A 10,000-nucleotide genomic window follows, 5' to 3' on the forward strand; every position below is an offset into this window, starting at 1 on the left:
GTGTGATATCACATGCGACACAAGCAGTCTTGCAGTGTTTTTTTTTCTTTCGTGTGACATGTGCGACACAAGCAGTCCTTTAGTGTGTTTTACTTGTGTGTGCGATCACGTGCAACACAAGCAGTCCTGCAGTGTGTTTTTTTCTTTCGTGTGACATCATGTGCGACACAAGCAGTCTTTTAGCGTGTTTACTTGTGTGTGAGATCATGTGCGATACAAGCAGTCCCGCAGCGTGATTACTTGTGCAAAACTGGACTGCCAGTTCACATCTAAATGTTCTCCAGTCAACACGCCCTTTATTCTATTTTAGTCAAAACATTTACAAAAGGTAAACATGCTAGAATGTATGCTACCAGGAGCTAGCAGCTACACAACAGCTAAGCACTAAATAACACATTTGTCAATGTAAACAAGTATCAAATCATTATAGTTGCATATTATTCACATATACAAAGTCTCCAGTAGCAAACGTGTCCGCATCATTCAACTTACTGTGTCATTAGGTTAGCTTAACTTAATTATTGCGGCAACCAAGTGTCCCAATTACCACTCCGCTTCAATTTAAAGACAACATAAGTCAATTCCAAGTGATTAATAATAAATAGGTTAGTGTTTCTGGTCTCCGAGTCATTTCACTTCATCGAACCTTTTCTAACATTCCACACGACAATATAAATGTCTAATTCCTGCTGATATCGTAATTGAATCAATATCGGTATCGGCCATCACTCAAGGCTCCACCATGGATATTGGATGGATGGTAATTGTGGTGGACGTGCATGTTTGGACATGCAGTGCTTGTGATCAGAGATGACATTTAGGACGACTGTCACGGATCACTTGTCCCCACCAAGCGTGTCTTATCTTTGTGGACATGGAATTGAGCGTCTATCTCATTCCCCGACAGCCTGGCATGTTCATAAGCTAATTAAAGATGGAGGAGATAACGCTCGACAACGGGCCAAAGTGGGAAATAGATGCGCACCTTAAGTGGCGATGGTGGTCTGTCTGTCAGGTGCGTGTGGGCGAGGTCGGCGGCAACACGCTGGGCTTCTACGGCTGCCAGATGAGTCCAGACGGGGCGCAGATCCTGGCTCACGCCTTCCACGGAGCGCTCCACCTGTGGTGCAAGGACCAGCAGGAAGACGTGAGTCCACATGGTCGCCTCCTGTGTTGCCATGGTAACTCTTGATTTGCTAAGGAACCCTAACAATGCTTCCAGGGAGAGTGGAGGCCTGGCGTGGTCATATCGGGTCACTTTAATGCAGTCCAGGACCTGAGCTGGGACCCCGAGGGGGAATTCATCCTCAGCGTGGGCTCGGACCAGACCACCAGACTCTTCACGCCGTGGAGGAGGGACAGCAAGCAGGTACCAAACACCAAGCAAACATTTATAGAGGAAAATCTCTTTGTTTGTATTTACTATCATTTTTCATATATAGAGGAACATCTTTGTTTGTATTTATCATTTTTCATATATAGAGGAACATCTTTGTATTCATCATTTTTCATATATAGAGACACATCTTTGTTTGTATTTATCATTTTTCATTTATAGAGGAACATGTTTGTTTGTATTTATCATTTTTCATACATAGAGAAACATCTTTGTATTTATTATCACTTTTCATATATAGAGGAACATCTTTGTATTTATTATCCATCCATCCATCCATCATCTTCCGCTTATCCGAGGTCGGGTCGCGGGGGCAACAGCCTAAGCAGGGAAACCCAGACTTCCCTCTCCCCAGCCACTTCGTCTAGCTCTTCCCGGGGGATCCCGAGGCGTTCCCAGGCCAGCCGGGAGACATAGTCTTCCCAACGTGTCCTGGGTCTTCCCCGTGGCCTCCTACCGGTTGGACGTGCCCTAAACACCTCCCTAGGGAGGCGTTCGGGTGGCATCCTGACCAGATGCCCGAACCACCTCATCTGGCTCCTCTCGATGTGAAGGAGCAGCGGCTTTACTTTGAGTTCCTCCCGGATGGCAGAGCTTCTCACCCTATCTCTAAGGGAGAGCCCCGCCACACGGCGGAGGAAACTCATTTCGGCCGCTTGTACCCGTGATCTTATCCTTTCGGTCATGACCCAAAGCTCATGACCATAGGTGAGGATGGGAACGTAGATCGACCGGTAAATTGAGAGCTTTGCCTTCCGGCTCAGCTCCTTCTTCACCACAACGGACCGGTACAACGTCCGCATTACTGAAGACGCCGCACCGATCCGCCTGTCGATCTCACGATCCACTCTTCCCTCACTCGTGAACAAGACTCCTAGGTACTTGAACTCCTCCACTTGGGGCAAGGTCTCCTCCCCAACCCGGAGATGGCACTCCACCCTTTTCCGGGCGAGAACCATGGACTCGGACTTGGAGGTGCTGATTCTCATTCCGGTCGCTTCACACTCGGCTGCGAACCGATCCAGCGAGAGCTGAAGATCCCGGTCAGATGAAGCCATCAGGACCACATCATCTGCAAAAAGCAGAGACCTAATCCTGCGGTTACCAAACCGGAACCCCTCAACGCCTTGACTGCGCCTAGAAATTCTGTCCATAAAAGTTATGAACAGAATCGGTGACAAAGGACAGCCTTGGCGGAGTCCAACCCTCACTGGAAATGTGTTCGACTTACTGCCGGCAATGCGGACCAAGCTCTGGCACTGATCGTACAGGGAACGGACCGCCACAATAAGACAGTCGGATACCCCATACTCTCTGAGCACTCCCCACAGGACTTCCCGAGGGACACGGTCGAATGCCTTCTCCAAGTCCACAAAGCACATGTAGACTGGTTGGGCAAACTCCCATGCACCCTCAAGAACCCTGCCGAGAGAATAGAGCTGGTCCACAGTTCCACGACCAGGACGAAAACCACACTGTTCCTCCTGAATCCGAGGTTCGACTATCCGACGTAGCCTCCTCTCCAGTACACCTGAATAAACCTTACCGGGAAGGCTGAGGAGTGTGATCCCACGATAGTTGGAACACACCCTCCGGTCCCCCTTCTTAAAGAGAGGAACCACCACCCCGGTCTGCCAATCCAGAGGTACCGCCCCCGATGTCCACGCGATGCTGCAAAGTCTTGTCAACCAAGACAGCCCCACAGCATCCAGAGCCTTAAGGAACTCCGGGCGGATCTCGTCCACCCCTGGATATTTATTATCATTTTTCATATATATAGGAACATCTTTGTTTGTATTTATTATCATTTTTCATATTAAGAGGAACATCTTTGTTTGTATTATCATTTTTCATTTATAGAAGAACATCTTTGTTTATATTTATTATCATTTTTCATTTATAGAGGAACATCTTTGTATTTATTATCATTTTCATATATAGAGGAACATCTTTGTATTTATCATTTTTCATATATAGTGGAAGATCTTTGTTTGTATTTATTATCATTTTTCATATATAGAGGAACATCTTTGTTTGTATTTATTATCATTTTTCATATATAGAGGAACATCTTTGTATTATCATTTTTCCTTTATAGAGGAACATCGTGGTTTGTATTTATTATCAATTTTCATTTATAGAGGAACATCCTTGTTTGTATTTATCATTTTTCATATATAGAGGAACATCTTTGTTTGATCATTTTTCATATATAGAGGAACATCTTTGTTTGTATTTATTATTTTTCATATATAGAAGAATATCTTTGTATTTATTAACATTTTTCATATATAGAGGAACATCTTTGTTTGTATTTATCATTTTTCATATTAAGAGGAACATCTTTGTTTGTATTTATTATCATTTTTCATTTATAGAGGAACATCTTTGTATTATAATTTTTCATTTATAGAGGAACATCTTTGTATTTATTATAATTTTCATATATAGAGGAAGATCTTTGTTTGTAGTTATAATTTTTCATACAATAGAGGAAGATCTTTGTATTTATCATCATTTTTCATATATAGAGGAACATCTTTGTTTGTATTTATAATTTTTCATATATAGAGGAACATCTTTGTATTATCATTTTTCATTTATAGAGGAACACCTTTGTTTGTATTATCATTTTTCATTTATAGAGGAACATATTTGTTTGTATTTATAATTTTTCATATATAGAGGAACATCTTTGTATTTATTATCATTTTTCATCTATCGAGGAACATCTTTGTTCGTATTTATTATAATTTTTCATTTGTAGAGGAACATCTTTGTTTGTATTATCATTTTTCATTTATGGAGGAACATCTCTTTGTTTGTATTTACTATAATTTTTCATATATAGAGGAAAATATTTGTTTGTATTATCATTTTTCATATAGAGAGAAACATTTTTGTTTGTATTATCATTTTTCATTTATAGAGGAACATATCTGTTTGTATTTATTATCATTTTTCATATATAGAGGAACATCTTTGTATTTAACATTTTTCGAGGAACATCTCTTTGTAATTATAATTTAAATTTTTTTTAGGAACATCTCTTTGTTTGTAATTATCATTTTTCATTTATTGACAACATGTATTTGTTTGTATTTATTATAATTTCTGTATTATCTTTAATGTTATTTTTTATTTTTGAGAAACATTTATTTTATAATTTACTATTTATTAGTTTTTATAATTCCTTATTTTGTCATTGATTTATTTATAAAATTTTTTACTATTTCTTGTTTTATTATCTTTTGGGAAACAGTTTTTAAATGTATTAGTTCTCTTGATTTTATTTTTATTCTGTTTTTTGAATTTTATTATTTTTTAAGAAACATCTCTTTTTTAATTGTATTATTTTATCGTAATTATTATTACCTTTTGGGAAACTTTGTTTTTATTTATTTTTATTCTTTTTATTTTATTTTATTATTTTTTAAGAAACATCTCGCAATACGAAGTTCCTGCAGTCCTGGGTTCAAATCCAGGCTCGGGATCTTTCTGTGTGGAGTTTGCATGTTCTCCCCGTGAATGCGTGGGTTCCCTCCGGGTACTCCGGCTTCCTCCCACTTCCAAAGACATGCACCTGGGGATAGGTTGATTGGCAACACTAAATTGGCCCTAGTGTGTGAATGTGAGTGTGAATGTTGTCTGTCTATCTGTGTTGGCCCTGCGATGAGGTGGCGACTTGTCCAGGGTGTACCCTGCCTTCCGCCCGATTGTAGCTGAGATAGGCGCCAGCGCCCCCCGCGACCCCGAAAGGGAATAAGCGGTAGAAAATGGATGGCATCTCGTTTTTAATTGTATTATTTTTTCATTTTTTAAAGAAACATCTCATTTAAAATGTTACTATTTCTTTTTATTTTATTCTTATTCTGTTTTTTGAAAAACATATTTTTTAAGAAACATCTCTTTTTTAACTGTATTATTTTTATAATTTTTCATTTTGTTTTTTATTAAGGAAACATCTAATTTAAAATTTGACTATTTTTTATTCAGTTTTTTGAAAAACATTAAACGGTAGAACATTGGATGGATGGATGGATCTCCTGTATTTTTTTAAATTTACTATTATTTTATCATTTTATAATTTTAAATTTTTTGAAGAAACATCTCATTTAAAATTTAACTATTACTTTTTATTTTATTTTTATTCTGTCTTTTGAAAAACATTTTTTAATCGTATTATTTTTTAAGAAGCATCTCTTTTTAATAGTATTATTTTTCTTTTTCATTTTGTTATTTCTTAAACATCACATTTTAAATTGGACTATTTTTATTTAATTTTTTTTCTCTTTTATGAAAAAAATCTCCATTTAATTGTATTATTTTTTTAGAAACATCTATTCATCATTTCATGATTTTAGATGTTTTAAAGTAACATCTCATTTAAAATGTTACTATTTATTTTTATTGTATATATTCAATTTTTATTCAGTATTTTGAAAAACATCTCATTTTAAATTGTATTAGTTATTATTAATTTATTATCTATTTTCTTTGTTAAGAAACATCTCTTTTTCCATATTATTATTAATCTATTTTTAAATGTTTTGGGAGGAGCATCTCTGACGGCGTCTCGCTCCCTGCAGGCCACCTGGCACGAGATCTCGCGTCCGCAGATCCACGGCTACGACATGCAGTGCCTGGCTATGGTGGGGAGGTTCCGCTTCGTGTCCGGTGCCGACGAAAAGGTCCTGCGGGTCTTCCAGGCGCCGCGTAATTTCGTGGAGAACTTTGCCAACATCTCTGGGAGGTCCAAGGAGCAGCTGTTGGCATCCAGCGTGAGTCCTGGATTTACCTACTTAATTGCTTCTTGAACATAACAAGGTGTACACACACAGAACACCCTATGGTGCCCTCACAAAGAATCAGAAATCACACGTCACTTTAACAACCATGTTGCTGCAATAGTAAACGTTTCAAAAAGTGAACTCCGCCCACATTGGAGCCGAAGAGAAAGCAGTAGACGGAGCGGGTTTGGGAGGGGGGCAGACGTAGCCTCTGTGAAGTAAGTCTGCTCTGGCATGCTTTGTGTCCTCAGGACTGTGCGGGCCTGCCTGAAGGAGCCAGCACACCCGCTCTGGGCTTGTCTAACAAGGCCGTCTTTCAAGGTGCAGAAAAGAAACCGTTCATGTGCTCCGTCAACCCGGCCACGTCTGACCAAAAGGCCTTTTTTCAAACTGCAGGGGACTTGTCGTCCGGAGCCGGAGGAGACCAGCAGCACTTCAAAAGCGTCTCCGAGCAGTACCAGGAGTCCTACTTCCAACCCATCGACATGACCGGTAATTTTGGGGGCGAGGTTTACTTGTGGGGTTAGCTTTGATTAGACCGTTTTAGAGGATATCTGGTTTAGTTTTTGCCCTAGAATGGAACCTAGAATGGAACCAAGGTAGGTGATCCCATCTTTCCTGGTGATAACAATGCCAGCCACTTTTATAGTGAAGTCACTGACTTTAAGAAGGTTGATGTGGGACCCAAATAGGATGGATTCTGTTCTACCTAAGTGTATGGATAGCTTGTTGTCAGCGAGCCAGGTGCAAATATTAAGGAGTTCAGCACTGAGGATTTGTTCCACCTTTGACTTGTCCTTGCTGGATACCAGCAGGGCCGACTCATCCGCAAACAGGAACAATTCACAGTAGCATACTGATGACATGTTTTTAAACGTGTATTAGGAACAATAAAGGTCTTAGTATACTGCCTTGGGGGACTCCACAACTTACTGAGAGGGGGGGAACACCTCTACCACCTGTTTCCTCCCCTCCAAATAAGATTGCATCCAGCATTGTTCTGAGCTTATCCAACAGTATGTAGCATGGTTATCGGTGTCAAAAGCCTTCTGAATGTCCAGCATGACCATGCCACAGTATTGAGGTGGACTTTTGAGGTTAGCAACAGTAGCATGGCTATGTGAGTCAAGGACTATTATCACTGGAGGACTTGAGAAGGAATGGCTAAACATGCTATGCACACACACACACACACACACAGAGCTGGACGACACAAGAAGCTAACCGCTAAAGTATGGCTGGTTTGTCTCTGTGCGATATAGAAAATGACTATATCGTAATATTCGAGTATATGTTCTCACGCAGGACTTTTAGCTGCGGGCGTACACTTCAGGCTCTCCTCGCTCTTTTCTGTTTTTCCTTCTCACAGATAAGCAGGCGCACATTCTTACATAAGTCACAAACTGACACGTCACATACACGCCCTCGCAGGGCAGAGAGGTAGCGGCGTGCCTAATGTTAGCTGCTAACGTAGCCGTACGAGAGAAAGAAGGTGCGGATCTGGTAACAAATGAAGGAAGACTTAATTCCCAATAAAAACCAGCAGGGTTTCATCATCTGGCGGTGGTTCGGCTTCATGTGGGAATATGTCGAACAGACAACCGTCATTTGTAAAATGTCTGGGGGAAAAGCGTTGCTATAAGAAGTAGCTTTTCTGCTAATATGTAGCATCATTAGAAAAGTCACTCGCTAGAGAATGAAGACAATTTCATAACCTTAGTAACATACCACATAGTGAAGGATGAATACTATTTGATTTCCTATTATGCAGCTCATTTTTATTTGACACTTAAAATGTCTCTGACAATCTTGAAATTTATGTTTTGGAAATGACTTGAATGTTTGTGCCATTGCTTAATAACTTTAATAAATGCACTTTTGGTCAATTGACTTAGTTGTGATTTCCTTCTCTGCATGAAAGTTTAAAAGTAGCATATATTAATGCAGTATGAAGAAGAATGTTTTAATGTAGACACATAGAATCATCATACTGCTGTGATTATATGCATCAAGTGTTCATTCAAGGCCAAGGCAAAATATCCTAATATATATCATAATGTGGCCCAAAAATATCGCAATATTAAAAAAACGTCATATCACCCAGTCCTACGCTAAAGCTTCAAGTGCGTGATCGACCCAGATGTCGATACTATTGATAACTAGTATACTATCAGTAAACAATACTAAAGTGATTCGATCGATATTTTTTATTGTTCTTACTACAGACCATTTTCTAGCGTCTTTGTTATTGTTTCCAAAGTGAGGGAGTATACATGAAGGTACACATTCAATACTGCACATCATCTGCTAGCAAATTACACAAGGATTAAAATACATTTTCACTTCTAAGATCTATTGTCAAATTATCGGATTGCAAGCTGAAATGGGATGGGATCGGAAGCCAAAACATTTGGATCACGACTGGAGTCTAAATGTGTGGATAGGGACTTACCTGGTTAACATTATGGTCTGTTTTTGTGCAGAACCTCCACCAGAAGATCACCTGCTCCAGAACACGCTTTGGCCCGAGGTCCAGAAACTGTGAGTATCCATGGAGACGACGCTAAGTCTGTGAGCACGTCCTCCTTTTTTGGTACGGGACAAGAAGACTACGGCAACTGCCCTTTTTGGGGGATTCAGTCACAATCCTTATGTGAGACAACAACAACACATACGTTGTTTGTTTTAATGCATTCTGCAAGTACAATGTAAGTAATGGGAGTACTCATAGTAGCCCACTCAAAACATCCAAAATCCACCTAAAACACTCAATTTACATGTCATTACCTGCATATTGACCTTTAGCAATAATGTTATTATAACCTCTTTAGGTCCAAGCTGTTTGTTTACATGCTTTTTTTATTTCTCTTTGCTATTTGGGCTTATTGGATCCTAATTAAGATAAATAAAACTAGGAATCATCTTTTGATATGATGTACTTAGTCCATAAGTACACAAATGTGTACTTCATGTTCAGTGACATGCTACTTCTTATTTTTACCCCCCCACCAGCCAAATTCCATTGTATGTTATACTCTTCTGACACCACCGGATGGCAGTGTACGTGTCCACATAAGTGGCCTTAAGACCCCAATTCAGCAGTATACACCATTTTGGAAATAAAGCTAAAAGGTGCTGTCCACGCATGTGGCCACTATGGCCTTTAGAGGTTTTAAAATATTAAATTAGCTAAAATGCTAATAAGACACATTAGCATGCTAATTTTAGTATACTAAAGTCAACATGATTAATTAGAAAAAGTTTACTACTTTCTAAGATGGCGCCAAGTATCAAAAGTCATGATTTTTTTTAATTAAAAAATAAAATTAGCCAGCCTTTGCGATAACACCAAGGAAATACTTTTAGCAACGTATTGATCCCAGAGAGCTAACTGGCTCTTGCTGCTACAGTATATTGACATATTGAGCTGCTCCATCCCCTCTGAGTTGGTGAAAGTTAATTGTAGATTTCAAATCATGCCTCTCACCTGGATAGTAGATGGTTGTGGCCATAAACCTAGAAGTTGGTGAACTTTGGCATCCAACTTAAACCCAGAGATGCCGAGAAAAACACAAAAAAAATGCCCTTTTTTTTTTTTTCAACCCGAGTGAGGATTTTGAAACATTTTTAATCCAGACAGGAAGATATAAACATTCCGTGGCATCCCAGTGAGAGCAGACATTGAAGGGATTGTTTTATCCATCCATCCATCCATTTTCTACCGCTTATTCCCTTTCGGGGTCGCGGGGGGCGCTGGTGCCTATCTCAGCTACAATCGGGCGGAAGGCAGGGTACACCCTGGACAAGTCGCCCC

At 39.5% G+C, this 10,000-nt stretch overlaps 1 protein-coding gene across 2 annotated transcripts in view; it reads left to right on the top strand.

The window, feature by feature from the left end:
• elp2 (elongator acetyltransferase complex subunit 2) overlaps positions 1 to 10,000 on the top strand; it is a 41,826-nt gene that overhangs the window by 22,259 nt on the left and 9,567 nt on the right. Inside the window, exons 11-16 of one of the 2 annotated variants that reach the window (XM_061897000.1) lie at positions 1,016 to 1,147; positions 1,223 to 1,369; positions 5,986 to 6,177; positions 6,438 to 6,507; positions 6,583 to 6,678; positions 8,670 to 8,727. In XM_061897000.1, coding sequence (XP_061752984.1) covers positions 1,016 to 1,147; positions 1,223 to 1,369; positions 5,986 to 6,177; positions 6,438 to 6,507; positions 6,583 to 6,678; positions 8,670 to 8,727 — 695 coding nt within the window. Of the gene's footprint in view, positions 1 to 1,015; positions 1,148 to 1,222; positions 1,370 to 5,985; positions 6,178 to 6,437; positions 6,679 to 8,669; positions 8,728 to 10,000 lie in introns of both variants that reach the window. The other variant, XM_061896999.1, reaches the window with a different exon arrangement.

The sequence above is a fragment of the Nerophis ophidion genome, linkage group LG04, assembly GCF_033978795.1.
Source record: "Nerophis ophidion isolate RoL-2023_Sa linkage group LG04, RoL_Noph_v1.0, whole genome shotgun sequence".
Lineage (NCBI taxonomy): Eukaryota > Metazoa > Chordata > Actinopteri > Syngnathiformes > Syngnathidae > Nerophis > Nerophis ophidion.